Genomic DNA, 19,836 nt, shown 5'->3' with positions numbered 1-19,836 from the left:
TTATGGACAGCGTAACTAAACCTTTTGAGGTATCCTAATGAAACTTGGCATGTATGTGTATTAGGGGATGAAGTTGTGCTTATCAACTTTTGGGTGCACATGCTCAAGGTCAAAGGTCAAAAGGTCAAGGTCAAATGGTTAGAATTTCACTATTTTCCCCATATCTATGCAATGCCTGAAGATGTTTTCTTGAAACTTCGTGTATACACGTATTACCCAATTAAGATTCTTTGGTGAAAGTTTGGGGTCATGAGGTCAAAGGTCAAAAGGTCAAGTAAAAATGTTAAAATTTCACTTTTTTCTCTGTATCTTGGAAATTGTTCAAGGTATCTTCATGGAACATAGTATATATGCATGTACCGACTGTAATTATCTAGGGAATTTGGTGTTCATGGGGTCAAAGGTCAAGGGCAACACATCAAAATGTTATTATTTCCTTCATATTTATGCAATGTCAGCAGGATTATTTCTTTTTAAACTTGGTGTATGCATGTATAACCCCAATAGAGATTCTCTGGGAAGTTTTATTTTTTGTTGTTTTTGCTAAAAAGGTCAAAGATCAAGTTAAAGTGCTGAATTTAGTTCTTCCTCCATATCTCGGAAGTTGCTCAAGTTATCTTGAAACTTAATACATATTTATGTATGTTCTACCTGACAGTGATTCTCTTATGAATCTTGGGGTCAAAGGCCAGATGAAAATGGTAACAATTTACTATTCAATACAGAAATTGCATTTTTTTTCTCCATACCTTGAAAATTACTCAATGCATAAACCTATGAAAGGGTCAAAGTCAAGTTAAAGTCCTGATCCCCAAATACATGCTCTTCTATTCATCCAATTGAACCTAGGTCAAGGAAGATGAATATTCAACACATTTGTGACAAACATGTTATTTCAATATTTTGCCAATTTTGTGAAAATTTAATCACACATTGTCCACATGTACTATAGACCTATTAAGAGAATCATGCATTATGGCGGAGGCATACCAGTCGCCAGAGCGACATTTCTAGTTTTCCTTATGTTTTAACAAAGTGCAACTGCATAACATGTCAATACTTCATCTACATTTGGGCGAAAATACACTTTCAACTAAAAACATGTGTTAACATGTAGAAATAATCATTATCATCTTCAAATTCAAGTCAATCTACAAATCAAAATACTGCATTATACGTGAATGGCTGATTATAAATACATATATGGCTTTGAAGTTCTCACTGAGGAAGGTTTGTAATTGTCACTCTCCTAAGCATCATATAGTATGTCTTGTTATTGACAGATCTAGTTTAGTTACCTGTTAGTTGAGCATGCAGCCATTTTCAAGGCCTTCTCACAATTTCATCTGCTAGTGCTCAGAGTTAGCAGAGCGAGCCAGAGCCAAGCTTATGGCAAGAAGGCTGTAGAATTCTCACTCTGTTTCCGTAATTCATGCTTTTGTTTCACCGCATTTGCTACCAGCATTTGGTAGCAAAAATAAAAAAAGTATCAGCCAATAAGTGAAGCTGTCTTTGGAGAAGCATTATGTGTTTGTACTGAATAATGCAAACTCTACCAGAAAGGGTTTATAGACTCTATCATCATTCTCTCCTACATTCATGGCCGTTTGATCAGAATGCATAGGTTACGCCTTTTCTGCCTGATCACAAATAGAAAATAGTAACTGGATGGAAGTCATGGATCCAGTGAAATCAGGCTAAAATGTTTTTTGTTTTTTATTTGTTTGTTTGTTTGTTTTTTGATTGTCACATGTTGGTGTGTGAAGAATTCAATCTATTATGGGGTCCACAACCATTGAGTGTCAAAGTGATGATGTCACAGTGTTTTCTAACATCTTGGGTCAGAACCATGTGCCAGCGTGGTATAGTAACAATAAAGGTTGTTTAGAACCAGTTTCCATGGCAATGAATGGCCATGACATCACACTTTGGGACTCTATTGGTGCCACGTAGGAGAGGGGAGAAATTTTACGAATTAATAAAATTCATGTGTCGACTTGATTTACTTGCAACAGATTGACAAAGTGCCCTATATGACGTAGATATGATTTGCATCGTTGGAGGGCAATTTGTCAAATTATTGCAGTAAGATTTATGAAGTCTGTGAACTGTAATTTTTATGTCCGTACAGTGCAAGGTGGGTTTCTACTCGGACAAGAACAATCTGTACAAGAAGCTGAAACGTCAGCTGGAGGAAATCACTCCTCAAGATGTTCTCATGGAGATCCAGAGCCTAGTGGATGCCAAGGTAAGTGACACTGACCACACCCATTCTTATTCATACCAGTAGCTACAGGTAGCACCCTTCGATTAACAAAGCATCTTGAATTGAACTGTTGAATTTTGTTCATTGTCACTTGAAGTGACTGCTAATAATTTTCTCTCATTCCTTCTTTCTCTGTATTTAAACTCTCTCGTTACCACTTTCTCTCTCCCTCTTTGCATGTACATTATAGATTGTCAAATTGTGATGTCATAGCTATTCATTACCATGGAAACTGACCCTAAGTAATCTCATGTTTTGACAAATTTGCTCTCAGCCAATCAGATGCAATGATTTTCAAAGCTTATAACACATCGTCAAAAAAAAAAAAAAAAAAATCTGACAAAGTGCTTCATGAAATACCCCAGATCTACACTGCTTACCCCATTCCCATCTGTACCTTTTGTCCTTTCTTCCATTACCATATCCGATTGATTCTATAATTTTTGAAAAGTCATCTCTATCAGTAACACAGAAATCAAATATTATGTGAGCATTGCGGTGCATTCCAATTCAGCCTTAAAATTGCTTATGGATACATACCATACATTCATTCTTAAATTTGCATCAAATTAACCCACCCCCCCCCCAAAAAAAAAAAATAATAATAATGATAAATTAATAAATAAAAAACTTTTTTGCTTGGTCTATTTTCATTTCAGATTTCATTGCTTATCATTCATCAACCTTTGTTGAATTGTTGTATTTTTGATTTTCTTTGTCAGTGTTTTTTATTTTCACTTAAATCAAACTTATTCCTTCATAGTGAGTGGAGATGGAATTCCTTTCTGTGATTATAGGTGTATATGCCTGTTCTAGTTGTTGTTGATCTTCAGAAAAAGATAACAGGAAATTTGTAGTCACTTTTTCTGCGACAAACCTTAGGGATTGTGTAATTCAGGTGAACTCAAGCTTTTGTTGTTTTTACAACATTTTTTGAGCATTGTTACGGTGAAATTCTCAGTGGCATGGAAGCATTGCAGTTATCTGTTTCTCCATAGTAAGTCTTTCAGAACTCGAGAAGCAGCACAGGCAAAACTCGCTATAATGAGGTTGTTTGGACACGCAGGTTTTTCTTGTCCTAGCCAATACTAATTTTATCTCCGAGTCAACACACATGAACATGCACTTGTGGGACTAATTGCCTTACATATGTGCTACTTCACTGTGCTTGATTTCCCATAGCTTCAAATATATGTCGTTCCTCTGATTTCTACTGACAAACTATGGAATCATACTGACCAAAGTGACAAATGGTTTTCAAGTGTCCTGACACTCAGTCATAAAATGTACTACCCAACCACTCTTTTGTTTTGGTGGGCTCAGCGAACTAGTGTATCAGTGGTCTGACAAGAAATAATTACAGCTGTGGGAGGGGGAGAAGGAGCAGAGGAGGAGGAAGATGTGGAATTACTTAAAGACGCATAGTCCCTGTAGTGTAGAGGGCGCTGTTGAATGATAGTGCTGATCACCGTTAGCATTGATACGAAGATTACTGAAGTTCAGCTGTCATCAAGAGTAAAGCGCGTAGGTGTTGCTAGGTAACGTTGCCTTCGTTGTCTTCTCTGCGCATCATGCAGTCTGTGGTAATGCCAGGGTGCGTGCATATGTGCTTCTTAGTATGACATCACAAAAGGAGTTTGCTAAAGCTGTCATCCCCCTCAGCCGAATCATGAGCCGAACTGTGATCGGACCACTGACTACAGTGGATCGGACTTCTTCGGACTTGGGGAAATGGGTCACAAAGCGTAAGTGCTAAAGAGAAGTCAATAGCATAGGTCTCTATAGGCAACTTGCGCCGTGCGCCCGCGTACGCATTTGACTAAACCACCGGGACTATGTGCCTTTAACCGTAGAGGTTTCTTCCTTGTGACACTCAAAAAAGTTTTAACAATGCCAAAGACTCTGGCATACCTGCAGCACAATACTCTGCAGCACAATACTCTGGCATACCTGCACCTCTTTCAAGCTCTTGCATACCTGCAGCATACCTGCAGCACAATTCTCTGGCATACCTGCACCTCTTTCAAGCTCTTGCCAGTAGTTTGCAATGATAATGTGCAGTGCAATATACAGTAATACTCTTGTAATACACAGACCAAAGACAGTAAATACACATCCAAAACCAAGATATGACAAGCGTGCAGGTGCTCTTGACCTAAGTTGCAATGCGTGTATCACCTTCACAAAGAATCTTTGCTATTTACATTTATTGTAGGCCTATGCATCTGCAATAAGGATACTGCTTCCTTCGGTCACAGATAGTGTATCAATGTTGTAACACCCCCATCCCCACCCCTTGACAGGCAAGTAACATTTACATAGCATTGGATCAAATGATTTGTCTGGACAGACCTGCATGGCTCACACTGTTCATTAACACTAGGAAGACCTCTCTCATCACAACGCAGCAGCTTTGGCAGTAAATATTCGAGCATTTTACAATTTTGCCAGCCCCCAAAAATGAAGGAAGACATTGATCTGCATAAATTTTTGCTGGGATAAGAACCATCACTTGCTATCAGGCAGAAATCAAGTGGATATGATGCCTGCCTGACAATCAGAGGATCACAGATTCAAATCCCATCAGAGTACAACACATTTTGTAGGTATGCACTTGATCTTATTATCATGGCTGTCACTCCAAACACTGAATGATCAGTGGCTATTTATGTCACGTGAAGGGCAATTTGTCAATTAGCTGCAATAGAAACAACTCAGTGGCGGATCATGAATGCGAATAAATATGCAGTAGCCGCTGCTATAATAAGGAACAAGAACCGTCACTGGCTATTTGGCAGAAGCTGGCTAGTCTTGTGGACATGACGCCTGTCTAGAAGTCAGGAGTTCGTGGGTTCAGTGTCACCGAAGTAGGTATGCCCACGATTTTTATTGATGGCTATTACTGTAAACATTGATGAAAGGCAATTTCTCAATCAGTCGCAGAGTTTTGCTTGTTTTACTGGGAGAGTGTTTTAATGGATTTCTTCTCTTTGAGGCCATGAAATTTTGCTGGCAATAGTAAAATGAAATCTTGTTTTAGACACTTTATCAAGAGAGAAAGTCGGCATTATAGAATTACCTGCCAGTTGTTTGGGACTGTGACAGATGTACTGCTATCATTATACATAATCTTTCTATAGCGAGTTTTGCCTGTATTTCTGGGCAAAAATTACCCACTGTGCTTCACCAAAAAATTTCTATGAAAGGGGCAGTGCAATTCTGGAGGACTTTGCCAATAGCGTATTGGTTTATCCTGGTCTTGCCAGTTTGACATTACATTTAGAGCAGTCTTCATGAATACACAGCTTGGCTTTTTGTTTTATTGACACACCTATGATTCTTATGTACAATGTACAGTATGTTATGTAGGTTCATCTGAATAATATGTAGGAGTGTTAGAAGCAAATTATCACATAGGGTATCTCAGAAAAACCATGCTGCCAGAGAAAATTTTAGTGAAACTGTGACTCGGGACTGGATTGAATTGGAATGATTTGTGGGGGAAAAAAATTATGCTATGCAAGTATATTATGTTGGTCAATAAATTATTCAATGATTTGATTTTTAAGACCAAATTTATTTCTTCAGGTCATTTAAAAATGAAATGTAATGAGGATTTATTTACAGGTCGGGTCATGACAAAATTACCTCATTCAGTTGCATTTATGTGTTTGTGTACAATATCTCTGAAGCATGTTAAACTTTTAAAGATAATAAAAAATTTTGGTACCTCAAAAGTTTCCCTGAATTTCCTTGTTTCAGGTTAAAGTATCTATCATATAACTAACACTGTGAGACTTACTCGCCCCAAAGTGCTCTCATTTCTTAGTAATCATGCAATTAACTGCGACCAGCAGCCCCATACGCATAGCATAATGGGGCTTCGCATTGTAGCATTCAGGATCATGACAGATTTAGTATCGCGGGTAAATATCAACTTAAAATCCACAAAATTCTTCAATTTGAAGACTTACCAATTAAGTTGAAGTCTTGAAAAGAGGCTTCGGGCAACGTTTGGTTCTGCCAATAGTCCCTTTCTGTTCGAATTGATGACTGAATGTGACTCTGTCGAGAGGACCTTGGGAGAGCTACGTACACTGATTACTACGACCAGCGCATACGCACACATCACATGCGAACAAATTTCAAATCCATGAACGGATAAGATGTTTGTGTGCGCATGCGCTGGCCGTCAATTCAGTGTAGCTCTCCCAAGGTCCTCTCGACCGAGTCACATTCAGTCATCAATTAGAACAGAAAGGGACTATTGGCAAAACCAAACATTGCCTAAAGCCTGTTTTCAATACTTCAACTTAACTGGTAAGTCTTCAAATTGAAGAAATTTTTGGATTTTAAGTTGATATTTACCCGCGATACTACATCTGTCATGATCCTGTAAGCTACAATGCGAAGCCCCATTACGCTATGCGTATGGGGCTGCTGGTCGCAGTTAGCTACACAGTATGCGTATGGGGCTGCACGCTGCTGGTCGCAGTTATCTCGCACAATACGTGTACTACCTCGCCGCCGTCGTACGGCGGCGGCTCTGGTACGAAACCATTATTGAATGATTACTAAGACATGAGAGCACTTTGGGGTGAGTAAGTCTCATAGTGTTAGTTATATATATATGCTGGTCGCAGTTATCTCGCACAATACGTGTACTACCTCGCCGCCGTCGTACGGCGGCGACTCTGGTACGAAACCATTATTGAATGATTACTAAGACATGAGAGCACTTTGGGGCGAGTAAGTCTCATAGTGTTAGTTATATGAAAGGTACTTTAACCTGAAACACAAACTAAGACAAGGAAATTCAGGGAAACTTTTGAGGTAATACCAAAACTTTATATTATCTTTAACATTCAAAAATTTCCTTGCTTCATTTCTCACTTGAATGAAGCTTCTACCATCATCATTAATTTTATTTCATTTTTTCAAGACATTGTAAACATACAGCAGCATTCCACCTCATTGTTCTTGTGCACACTTTCATTGTCTAGATTTTAATTCAAAGCATTCCCCTTTCCTTATCATTTACTGTCACTTTTTGATATCTAGCAAGAAGAAGAAGATGAAGAATAAGAAGAGCTGATAGATCAGATGTTGTAAGAGAGGGAAAAATTGCCACAAATCCCTGAGGCTTAGGGCATGTCGTCGATACGAAACTTAATCCAAGAGGTTGCTGCTAAGTGTCCCTCTCCCCCATATACAACCACCTACGTCTTGTGGTGCCATGGCAACAAGGGTGTAGAGAGAGGGCGACTGACAGCCACTTTCGTAGACTCAAATGGCACTTTACTCCAGAGAAGACGTTGCTCGTGTTTAAAAAAGCGCATCTGATTCTGTCAGTGTGGAACAACAGTGGGACTCAAAACGGCTTTAATACGAAAGGGAATGTCCCCATCACTCGTAGATTGATCCACTGAGTAGTCAGTTTTCCTGTGCAGGGAGAGCATGTTTGGTGAAAGCTTCAGATATTTGCAAGTACCATGGCAACCAGTAAAAGTGTTCTAAGCAAATTAGCTTGGTCTATGGACTATCATTTGTTCTGATTATGGATCATATCCATTTATCATGCCCGCCCAGAGATTGTTTTATTTCTAGAAAAGTTCTTGGAGAATGTGGCTTGTCGAAATATTAAGTATCAATTAACATGGCTCTTTTGTGCTGAAAATTCTGTGCATTGTTTGCAGTTTTGATAACCACACAAAATAAAAGTTGAATAAGAAATCACTTTTTTTGGGGGCGGGGGAAGAGTCTCTGAGAACATACTGCCACAAATATTTTTTATGCCTCCGCCACGAAGTGGTGCCGGAGGCATTATGTTTTCGGGTTGTCCGTCCGTCCGTCCGTCCGTCCGTCCGTCCGTCCGTCCGTCCGTCCGTCCGTCCGTCCGTCCGTCCTTCCGTCCGTCCGTAATGAATTTTGTGGACAAGGTAACTATCGAAACCTGTTGAGGTATTCTAATGAAACTTGGCATGTATGTGTATTAGGGGTTGAAGTTGTGCCTATCAACTTTTGGGTGCACATGCTCAAGGTCAAAGGTCAAAAGGTCAAGGTCAAATACATAAAAATTTCACTATTTCCACCATATCTATTGAATGCCTTAAGATATTTTCTTGAAACTTAGTGTATACATGTATTACCCAATTAAGATTCTCTGGTGAAAGTTTGGGTCATGAGGTCAAAGGTCAAAGGTCAAAAGGTCAGGGTCAAATACATAAAATTTCACTATTTCTACCATATCTATTGAATGCCTGAAGATATTTTCTTAAAACTTAGTGTATACATGTATTACCCAATTAAGATTCTCTGGTGAAAGTTTAGGTCATGAGGTCAAAGGTCAAAGGTCAAAAGGTCAGGGTCAAATACATAAAATTTCACTATTTCCACCATATCTATTGAATGCCTGAAGATGTTTTCTTGGAACTTAGTGTATACATGTATTACCCAATTAAGATTCTCTGGTGAAAGTTTGGGTCATGAGGTCAAAGGTCAAAGGTCAAAAGGTCAAGTAGAAATATTAAAACTTCTTTTTTTTCTCTGTACCTTGGAAAATTGTTCAAGGTATCTTCATGGAACATAGTATATACATGTACTGACTGGAAGTGATTATCTAGAGAATGTAGGGTTCATGGGGTCAAAGGTCAAGTGCAAGACTTCAAAATTTTACTATTACCCTCATATTTATGCAATATTTTTTTACACTTGGTGTATGCGTGTGTAACCTAATAGAAATTCTCTGGAAAGTTTTTTTTTTCTCTCTTTTTGCCTCAAAGGTCAAAAGGTCAAAGATCAATTGAAAGTGCTGAACTAACTTTTTCCTCCATATCTCGGAAGTGGCTCAAGTTACCTTGAAACTTAGTACATATTATGCATGTTCTACCTGAAAGTAATTATCTCATGAATTTTAGGGTCAAGGGCCAGATGAAAATGGTAACAATTTACTATTCAATTCAGAAATTGCACTTTTTCTCCACACCTGTACCTTGAAAATTACTCAATGCCTAAATGTATGAATGGTTCAAAGTCAAGTTAAAGTCCTTAAATCCCTAGATACATGCTCTCCTATTCATCCAATTAAACCTACGTCAAGGAAGGTGAACATTTAACACATTTGTGACAAACTTGTCATTCCAATATTTTGCCAATTTTGTGAAAATGTAATCACACAGTGTCCACATGTACTATCTAGACCTATTGGGAAAATCATGCATTATGGCGGAGGCATACCAGTCGCCAAAGCGACATTTCTAGTTTGCTCTTGCTCTTGCTCTCTCTAAAAACTGTAACAAGCTACATCATTCATGGCAATTGAAATGTTGTCATGCTTTTTGCTTCTTCTGTATGATATCTTGACTTAATACTGATAATTTTCAGTTTTCCTCTCATATTTGCCACTCTCTTGCCTTTTAAAGATGTTAGATTTTAGTGTTGTTGATGTTCAGAATCATACTCGCGTTGTTAGATATGCCTGCATCATTGTGTACTGTATACGCGGAATATTTCGCGAGGTTTTTATTTTCGTGAATTTTGCGGATTGGGTGCTATTTGTTAATTTAAAAACACACGAAGATATTCACTTTTGTTCAGACATGAATGTGATGTGCGCACATACCAGGTACATTTTTTTGTTCAGTACCGTCCTTCCCAATTGCAAATTTCACCCCTTGCGAAATTGTTGGGAAGTCCCGATTTGCGAAAAATTAGACTAGCTAAATATATGGCGTATACAGTCAGGAACTGTTCCCTTGCACTAGATTCAGACCTCAAGTGCATTTGTGCATCATGAAGCTGTGCCAAACATTTGTACTTTCACTCGTGTTAAAACGTTTCTCAGTGCACTTCCTTTGTCAATGTGTCTGTTTCACATGTCACTTCTCACAGGTGTCATTGTTCTGTCCCATGTCCACCCTTGTCTGTTCTTTGTAATTCTAATGCAGTATTGTTTTTATCCATTCATTTTGAGGACGACAAAGCAGTTAGAGAGAGAAACCATCATGCTAAAAACTGCACTGAAGTAAAAACTTCAGAATGATTTCAAAGTGCTTTCCACCCCATTTTCAAGTTGACCTCAGTCAATAATCTAAGTAAATTCAGAAAATAGAGGGGTAGGAGTTTCATCATTATTGGACTTGATATAAGAAAGTTGTGGAATTCAATAGTTTTCGATGTTTTTCGTAAATACTGTTGAATATAAATGTACATTTGCATGTTTATAGGTAGCAACTACATATGAATATGCAAATTAGAGGTGATGATGTCATGACCTGTATAGTCCCTCACTTGATTTCTCGATATGACATGAAAGCGAAGAGAAAAACTATTTTTTGATGTAGGCCGCGTTCATGCGAATTTCGTAGCCAGAATCACAAACATGAATCATGATTCAAAACGGCGTTTCAAATCACGGTCTCCGCGGAAGAGCGTTCATGCGGGCTTTCGTCAATGCTGATTCTGGCTCAGCTCACCTTCTGCCATTGCGCAGCGCACTGCGCAGTTTGACCATGTCTCTACAACTCGAGCCTGACTTCCTGTATCTGCGAGTTTATTGTATACGTTTTTATTTCGGTGAACACCGTCCAATTTGCTGTGGCTCTGCGCACAGAACGAGGAATAATCTTATGATTGGTAGAACAGCTGGAGCCATTCAACTCGATCGGACAATAATTACATGTATTATCACAATAAACAGCCAAATACTAGCATAGAATCGGTGTATGGCGTTGATGTAAACGAACTAGTGCAGGTATGGTACCAAAACACACGATTCATAAGACGTACATAAAGCGCGCGAACAGAACCAGTGGGATACCCCGTGAGACACGCATGCGCACAGCGCACAATGACGTCCAAAATAATGATTGAAATCATGGTTGTGTTCATGCGGTTTCTGCGATTGTGATTCTGGCAGAATCGTGATTCAAAACGCCCTTTTTTCCGCGTTTCAGATCGGCGTTTTGAAACGCGTTTAAATGGAAAAATCGCATGAACGCAACGCAACTAAACACGTTTAGCGACTAAACGCGTTTAGAAACGCAATTCTAGTTTCGCATGAACGCAGCCTTAGAGTCTTGAGTGTTGCAATAGGGAGCTTTAGATTTTTACAATGCGGATGTTGAGGGAAAAAATAATTTTCTGTGCATGCGCATCAAAATCGATCTCATGTCTTCTGAGTTTTTATGATGGTTCTGCGCCATTTTAGAATTCTCTCAAAATGTAGAGGGCTAGGTGATGCAATGATTGTATCGGGGCACCATTTTACTTCATACAAGTTACATCTTTGCAAAATCTAAAGCAACTTTGCAACACGACGCACAGAGAGAAATGAATGGCCAATGCAATCGTCGTCTTAATGTCCATGTTTCAAATCTAAAACTCCCTAAAAGTCTGACAAAGATGACTCACATTGAAGGACAGGGTTGCACTTGTTAAACTTCCCATACCAAATTGAAAACATTAATTTGATGTTGTTTGATGCACAAACCAATTGCAATTTTTGTCTAATTTGTATATAATGTGATTGCTACTAATATCACTCTTTGTGAAAACTTAACAATTTCAAAATTCCATGAATTTCTTAACTTTGTGTCTGATCTTGCTGAAACTTCCGCCATCTTATTCAACTGATTTCACTTTATTTCAACAAAAAATGAACATGAACCCAGAGTGGAATGGGACTTATCTCTTTGTGTACCATGGTATTCTGCGACAGCAACGCACGAACACTTTCAGAAAACATTCTGTTTTTGCAAGCTTTCTAACTTTTTATAGAAGCATTTTAGCTGAAAATGCAGTACAACAAAATTATAGAAAAAAATCTCGTTTTGCTCGTAATGTGTATATTTATCACAAAGCTATAGCTTTGATGCTTTCATTGTCTTTTGGCATATTGCAATTTATTGATCGTTTGTTGGCAGTTGTGCAATTGAGCAGAATATGCAGAGTTTGCAAGCCTTTGACTGAAGCTTGGCATGCAATCGTTATGCACAAAGAGTTAATGTTAAAGTGGAACAGGGCAGATGTTGAGGAAGGTTAGTTATGAGAAGTCATCTAACATTGAGTTTGACCTGCATCTTGATAAAGCTGACTTTGTTTTGTAAGGCTAATATTGCCTACCTAATACCCCACATTCATGGTGTGTGTTGACTGTTAACATAAAGGTAATATTGCATGAACTTAAAATAAAGAAGTTAAGTCCCATTGTTGCTGCAAAACATTAGTTTCATTGTTGGCGTTGTTGTTGTTTTTCTTTTCTTATTAAATCGCTAACTTCAATTGCAGGCAAGGTCTGATAAGGTGCATTCCTGTCTGTGCTCGAGCTATCTTTCATACTAAAATGTTTGAGAAAAAAACAAAGATAAACTAAGGCAAGGTGAATACGATATGTGTATGTCAGAATTATACAAGCTTTTCCATACATTTCATGAATTCCCTGTTCAATTCCAAGCTATGTGTTGAGAGTCTATCATGCCTAGTTTTATTAGTACTAATGTTGTGTGTAACAGAAGTGGTATTTGTAAACCTTCTTCATGTGCAAACAATTCTCCGTATTGCCAATGTGCAGAAAACTTCTGTGCAGGCGCATCGCAGTTTCCATACAATTCAATGGAGTTGTCTGCTTTTCCGTTGTTACTGGTACTCCTTTTTTTTCTTGGCTATAATTCAGCTTTAAAAGAGTTGAAAGTTTCAGAATTTTACTTATTATGCAGTCACTAGACTCATGGCTCACTACTGCAAGGCTTCAATGTGCTGGTCACATGATGAAAAGCAAAAAAAAAAAAAAAAAAAATCTTCAACAAAACATATCCCTGGATAAAGACAGAATGTGACCTGAGTGCATATGCATCCAAAACGGAGGCGAGTTTGTCCCCTGAGCTATCCCACAATGCATCTGAAATGCTGCTTTGCGCACAGCACCTACATGTAGGTATTGACGATACTGAGAATTGTATGTTCAGACTTTTGACATTATTGATCAGTAGAGGTCACATTTTAATGCGTGTTTTAGAAAGGCCATATTATATGTGGTCACTTTCATTGTTCCTTGTGTTTGACTGCATGCAGGCAGTGAGGTGTGTAAATCATTGTTACCTTTTAATACTTAAGAAAACAACAACTAAACAAAAGAATGATATTCTTGCCTTTGTAGTATTAGCTAGTATTTGATCTTAGTGTATTGTTGAGAAAGAAGGGCGTTAAGTCTCCTTCTCTATTTATATCATATTCATATCAATACTGGCTGAGAGCAAAAACCTTGTATGTGTATCATACAGATATATATCACTGCTTGCATTTTATGGGAACAAAGTGGTATTTATCCTGATAGATTAATCAGTTCCTTGTTTTAGTATCAAAGTGACTACCAAAGAAAAAAAAAAGAAAGAATCATGCAAGAATCTGAGATATATTGAAGCAGCAGCTACATCATATTATACAAACTTGGAAGCAGACAAAATTGTCTCTTGCTGACTGCTATTGTCGTGAAAAAAAAAAATTGCTGGCTGGATAGGAATGAAATATATATATATATATAGTGTACAAGCTGTAGCATTGTGTATTCCACGGAATGTCAAATTCAATTGCAAGAGAAAGTTTATCATGGCTGAAAAATCATTTTCTTTTCAACACTCCAGCATATTCTATGTACCATATCTAATAGATTGTGCAGTTGTTTGCTGATTATTAATTCAAGATGAGAGATGGAAGAAAGATCTGTGTAGGGTTTTGTTCTTATAGTGCAATCAAACGGCTTGACAGAGGTCTGTAGTTCTTGTTTCTTTCTATATTCTATAATTTAACCAGCTTTCTCGATTGATACCCTGCTGTCTGCTCAAAAAACATTTTTCCTGGCTTTGCCAAAGAGATTCTGTTGCTGTCTTCCAGAAAGTTTTGTTGTATGACATATTTACATTAATTACTACCAGTACATATTGTGCCCAGTGCAATGTTACAGGATTGTGATTTGATATTCATACCATGCTAATGCCTGAAGTGTGACCGTAAATGCTTGTGATTGGCTAACATGCTTTAGGTTAGGAGAGTTGAAGATCCTGCTCCAGTATTTGCATTTCCATCCAAACAATATTCCCTTTAACAACAGAAGTCTCTTAGTCCTGCCAGTAGTTGCTGTGCCTCTGTTTTCATCATTACACATTACTATAACAATATGATAGGCATAATTGATATGATAATATCTGATATGATGTTATGTGATATATGATATATGATATGATATGATATGATGTGATATATGATATATGATATATGATATGATATATGCATATGTTGATTGACGATATCTTCCTTCGTGTTGACTAATACTTGCCTGTAGTACTTGAATACATTGTCCTTTATTTAGTAGTCATACAATCCACGTAACTCAAACTGCAATGCAATAAAGAGAAATCACATACAATGTATATCCCATTGTGTCATGTGCCAGTCTGTTTTTCTTGTTGTTTTGTCTATGTATCTAATCAAACTTCATATATCACATGCTTGTGTTTTGACTACTGTAAACGTGGAAATTTTCGCGGTACATTAATTTTCGCGGATTTCGCGCTACGTTCGGCTAGCGCGAATTCAAAAACGCGCGAATATATCTTCACAATTTTCTATGCACATTTTGAACGGGATGAATTGTGTGCGCTTCATCGATGATACTGCTACGTAGTACAATGTACAGGCATGTTTACGCTACTAGTACTGTGCGAAGAGACGATAGATTGCTGTGTACTGTAGCATGCAGTGTGCACCGCGCGCACCGATGCTACATTCCCCCGTGACTACGGTACTACAGTCACAGCTGTACTACGTATTTGAGTGCTTGTACTCGCAGTCGAGCCGCTCGCTACGTCGCTTGTTGTACGCTGGCATAGCAAGCTATGTAGCAGAGGCTTTGGATGAAAGCAGTGAATGTGTACTACAGTAAAGTAACCTGCTGTGGAGCGCGAATTTAAGAACCCGCGAATACGTTTTCGAGCCGCTCAGCGCGAAAAATTAATCGCTCGAAAATATTGACGTTTACAGTATGAGAAATGTAGAGCCCCATTTCATAAAAGATGTTGGATAGCAACTCTTGCTAGAATAGCAACTTCCCATAGCAACAGTCAATCATGAAGCTGGATTCTTGTTGTTATTGTGACACTTGTCATTCCAGCAAGAGTTGCTGTCATAAGCAACTTTTTGTGAAATATGGCCTAGGTGTTTCCATGGAAACAAATCTACGAAGATATCATGATTTGGACTTTGTAATAATATCAGTAAATAAAGAATTCTGCAGAGGCATATTTGATTGTGGATCCAGGGTGAGGCTGTATGTAGCGTCGAAGATGAGTGAACTTGCCATAAATTCCACCATATGCTCTTGACTTTATTCTAGGAAGGCACCATATGATGAGATAGTTGCAAGTTATGATATCAATCAACAAAGGAAAGGGAGAAGTCATTTTTTAGAACAAAGATCAAAGATTGTGCTGGAGAATGTCAGTTTTTTTCCAGTTTTCAAACTGTATGATTTAAAGTTCTCTAATTTTGTTTGATAATATGATTTCCTGTCATGTCATGGATCAGGTTGTTCAGAGGTTGCACAGTGATTTGCCTTTTGCAAAGGCAGCTCGCTATAATTTCAGCACATGCACACAGAGAGCAATGGACACACAGCGCGCGACCGGCGAGCTGCAAGCGTAGCGAGCTCGCTCCGATGCGATCGCTGTGTGCATGCGAGTCCGCTGCTCGCTGTGTGCGAGTCCATTGCGAGCTGCCTTTGCAAAAGGCTACACAGGGATAAGGATATTTGGTTTCAGCTAGTGTGATTGCAGATGATAAAAAAAGGTAATACTGTGAAGATGGGATCTCTAAACAGTAAATGTGATCAACGGTTATAGCTTGCTATTCCTAAGGTTTGTTATTCCGAAGGCTCTTCAGTCCGAAGATTTGTTATTCCGAAGGTTCGTTTTTTCCGAATTTCATTTTCGGATGAACAAATCTTCGGAATAACGAACCTTCGGAATAACGTCACATATGTTCGGATTAACGAACCCTTTTTCATTTTCGGGTTAACGAACCTCTAGGTATAGGGAATTTGTGTGTTTCGGATTAACGAACCTTCGGAATAACGAACCTTTGGAATATCGAACGAACAGCACCCGTGATCAACTAACTGAGAAGGTGAAAGCTCATAGCGAACTTGACTATACGTGTAGATCCGTTTGTTTAAAGGGTGTGTACAGTTCTGGTCGAGGTGTAGATTTAGCTTTTAACATTTTGCGAGATATTCAGAAACCACTCTATGAGATGTCAAAGAGCATGCAGTTCTAAGGGGTATCAAAAGTTTATTCGATGAAAATCGGTTTTGAAATGGCTGAGATATGCAAAAACAACGTGAAACAAAGAGATCCTAATAAAGTTGGGGCATGTCGCCTTTTATTATTAGCACTTTTTTTGATATCTCAGCCATTTGAAAACCAATTTTCATCAAACAAACATTGAATCCTTCTTAAAATTACATGTTCTTTCATATTTCATAAGAGGTTTTTCATTATTTCACTTAGGAATGTTCAAAACATGAATCCCTACCTCAACCAGTACTGTACAGTCCCTTTAAATGATTCAAAAGGTTGTAGCTTACAGAGAATATTTATGAGGAAAGTATCTTCTCTTTGTAATACCGTATCTCATCTCCGAGAGGGTGCCAGAGGCACTATAACAGATGTTTGCTTACCATTTAAAAATCCCTCTAGTGGAACAGTACGTGTCAGCACTGAAGAGGCTACCCTGGAAAGAGAAGACCTTATTATTATTATTACAGTGTTATCACATATATATTTTTTTTAATTTATGTACTCCAGATGTAATTAATTCTACAGAAGAAAACTGTACAGTTAATGGTATGGTTTTTAAAACTTGGCCTATAGGTATGCTGCATGAAGCATCAATACACCAAGTAGAATATATAAAGGGCAAATTAATCTGTCAAAGTCATTTAGTAATTATACTTTGGCTAAAATTCTCAATTACACCCATAACTTAAGCTATGAATGTCCAGTGGACATTTAATTTGTTTTGAGAAGGACACAGATAAGACTATTTTTCAGATGAAGTTGTATGGGTGCAGGGTCCAAGTGCAGGTTATAGAGCACTGAACTTTTTGTTATTAACGTAATCTACTGGAAGTCCTCTAGGATTATGATTCAACTGGGAGAGCATAGATATTTAAGTGAATAATTCATTCTTGCAAATCATAATGAAACTGTTATTGTTTTGAATTTTCTTTATTTACTCTGACGTTCCACTTGAATATGACGCAATTATTCTCTATAATTATGGACTCCTGTTTGTCTCCCATACCTTTTTATTTTGTCCAGGCCATAAACTCGGCTTGCCTGTCGCTGAACCAGATTGCGTTCGAGTGTCTGCATCTCTGCATGAAGTATAAGCTGAACCAGTCTCTGCCGCTAGCGATCAAACAGACGGCAGAGGTGTGTATAAATCATAATTTTTGTTCAACATTCTTTCTTGTGTCAATAAACAATGTAACATGCAATGTCTAGGCTGTCACCTATAAATAGGAGACACAAGGCACAGACAAAATATATAACAGACTTGTGTCTCAGTACAGTAAAAAGATGTACAAAGTAATTGTTAATGATTAGATATAACATTCATATAGCGGGTGTTTCTATCTTCTTACAATAGTTTACATGATAAGGCAGTATACTCAACAATTACAGATATATCTGTACACATTGCAGTATATTGCCCAGTGTTTCAATAGTTCTGTAATCTTACAAGTCAATTGATAGAAAGTTAACAACTCGCAAAATGATTTCTTCCCATAATACAAATGCTCTGTACGTCCTGTCCAAGGTTGGAAATTACTAGTTGTTGTTTTGAGATGGGATAAGCATGTCTAATTGATACTTAGCATCATTTCCATTTCGTCACTGTGGTTCTTGATCACTAATTCAGCCACTTGCGATATTGTGTTACAAATCTCAATATCTGGAATATTGCCTGCACTCACGAAGTACTGGCACATACAGTACGTAGGCTGAGGATGTAAACCATACATTTTGTGTGCATGGGACATTGAACCATACCACTTCCTACGGTACCGCAACGTGTGTAAGGCATACAAAATGTACAGTCAGGGACTGATAGTATTACAGTACATGTACATGCATGTGATTTTCTATGTGTTAGGACAGTGAATGCCCCAAGTACCAGAACAATTGTGGTAGAGTAATTCTTTACTGTGTTACCGAGGGAAAGTAGCCCCTGATGATGATGTAACATAGAGATTATGACGTGACGATGCCCCTAACCTGCATCGCTCTTCACCGTGTACCAGGCGTGTGAGGCGGACCTTGAGAAGAAGATCACGTCAGATGGAGAGGACTGGGCAGAGCACAAGAGACAACTTGATGCCTTTGTGAGACTCCAGATTAAGGTGAACCTCTTTGGCCTTGTACTAGTCACTTGCAGCAGACCTGCCAAAATGTGATTTATCTGCAGGAAGCTTTCTCCAAAATTGATTAATTCATCATATTTCATAAAGAGTATACCAAATACCAACGTAAAAGTTGGTATTTTTGCTTGATTAATTTTTCACGCTGAGTGGCTCAAAAACATATTCACAGGTTCTTGAATTTGCGATGAGCAATTCCGAAGATATTTTCGCAGGTTTCAGAATTCACACTAGCCAGAAATAGTGCTAAATATGCAAAAATTAATGTACCGTGAAAATTTCTGTGTTTACAGTATGAAAGCGTCACTCTATGCCTGAGGAATCTTTACCACCTATTCAAGTGCATGTACAACACAAGGTATAGGATATGATTGTTCTCTAGAACTTCCCTGAGTGTGTGTGCCTGTGTTGGCAGCGTGCAGGCGGACAGTGATAATTCCTTGGATTCAGAGATGCCAACTGCTACATTTTTTTTTTCAGTGTTTTGTCTTTTTTTTTGCCAAAAATACTTGAGGTTGTGTGAAAAGTACTGTTTTTTTCATTATTGTATTACTACACTTCAGTTGAAGTGAAGGAAAAAAAATGTTTTTCCACCAGAAATATACCTATAAAGCCTAAATGATTTTACTGTTTTCTTTTTGATAGGGAGATGCTGAGAACAATATCAAGGCTCGCCCTTACATCCGCCCATCTCGCCGGATGACCAAGAGGGGCGGGGCAGTCTACGTGGAGTTCTTTCTCAACCAGCGGGTGGAGGAGGTGGCCACAAAGATTCGGATTCAGTTGGTCGGCAGGACGGCTGACCGCAGCTTCCGGCGGACGAAGGAATCCCTTGAGGGGCTCCTGACCGACCTCAAGGAACCAAAACTTGGAGATGGAGACCACTGAGGCATGCATCATCTCTCCAACTGGGATGACTGGTATCAACGATGAATCAGCAGGTTTTGTGATATGAAATTTGAATCAAGTAAAATCAGGTTCATTGTATCAGTACTATATAATTAGAGTGTATGTGTAATCCAAGTGTTAACCCTAATCCTGTAGAGTTGTGTGATTTGTGTTAGAGGCTAACAAATCTACTGACTACCAGCTTGGA

General features: G+C 38.4%; 1 protein-coding gene across 1 annotated transcript in view; it reads left to right on the top strand.

The window, feature by feature from the left end:
* Positions 1–19,836, top strand: part of LOC140244623 (uncharacterized) — a 35,835-nt gene extending 15,999 nt beyond the window's left edge. The window contains exons 10-13 of the mRNA XM_072324243.1: positions 2,132–2,248; positions 17,638–17,751; positions 18,624–18,722; positions 19,386–19,836. Of these exons, the coding sequence (XP_072180344.1) occupies positions 2,132–2,248; positions 17,638–17,751; positions 18,624–18,722; positions 19,386–19,628 (573 nt within the window). The 3' untranslated portion in view covers positions 19,629–19,836. The remainder of the gene's footprint in view (positions 1–2,131; positions 2,249–17,637; positions 17,752–18,623; positions 18,723–19,385) is intronic.

The sequence above is a fragment of the Diadema setosum genome, chromosome 21 (genome assembly GCF_964275005.1).
Source record: "Diadema setosum chromosome 21, eeDiaSeto1, whole genome shotgun sequence".
In the NCBI taxonomy this organism is placed as follows: Eukaryota; Metazoa; Echinodermata; class Echinoidea; order Diadematoida; family Diadematidae; genus Diadema; species Diadema setosum.
The sequence above is the reverse complement of the archived record's forward strand: the minus strand, read 5'-3'. Positions and strand labels throughout refer to the sequence as shown.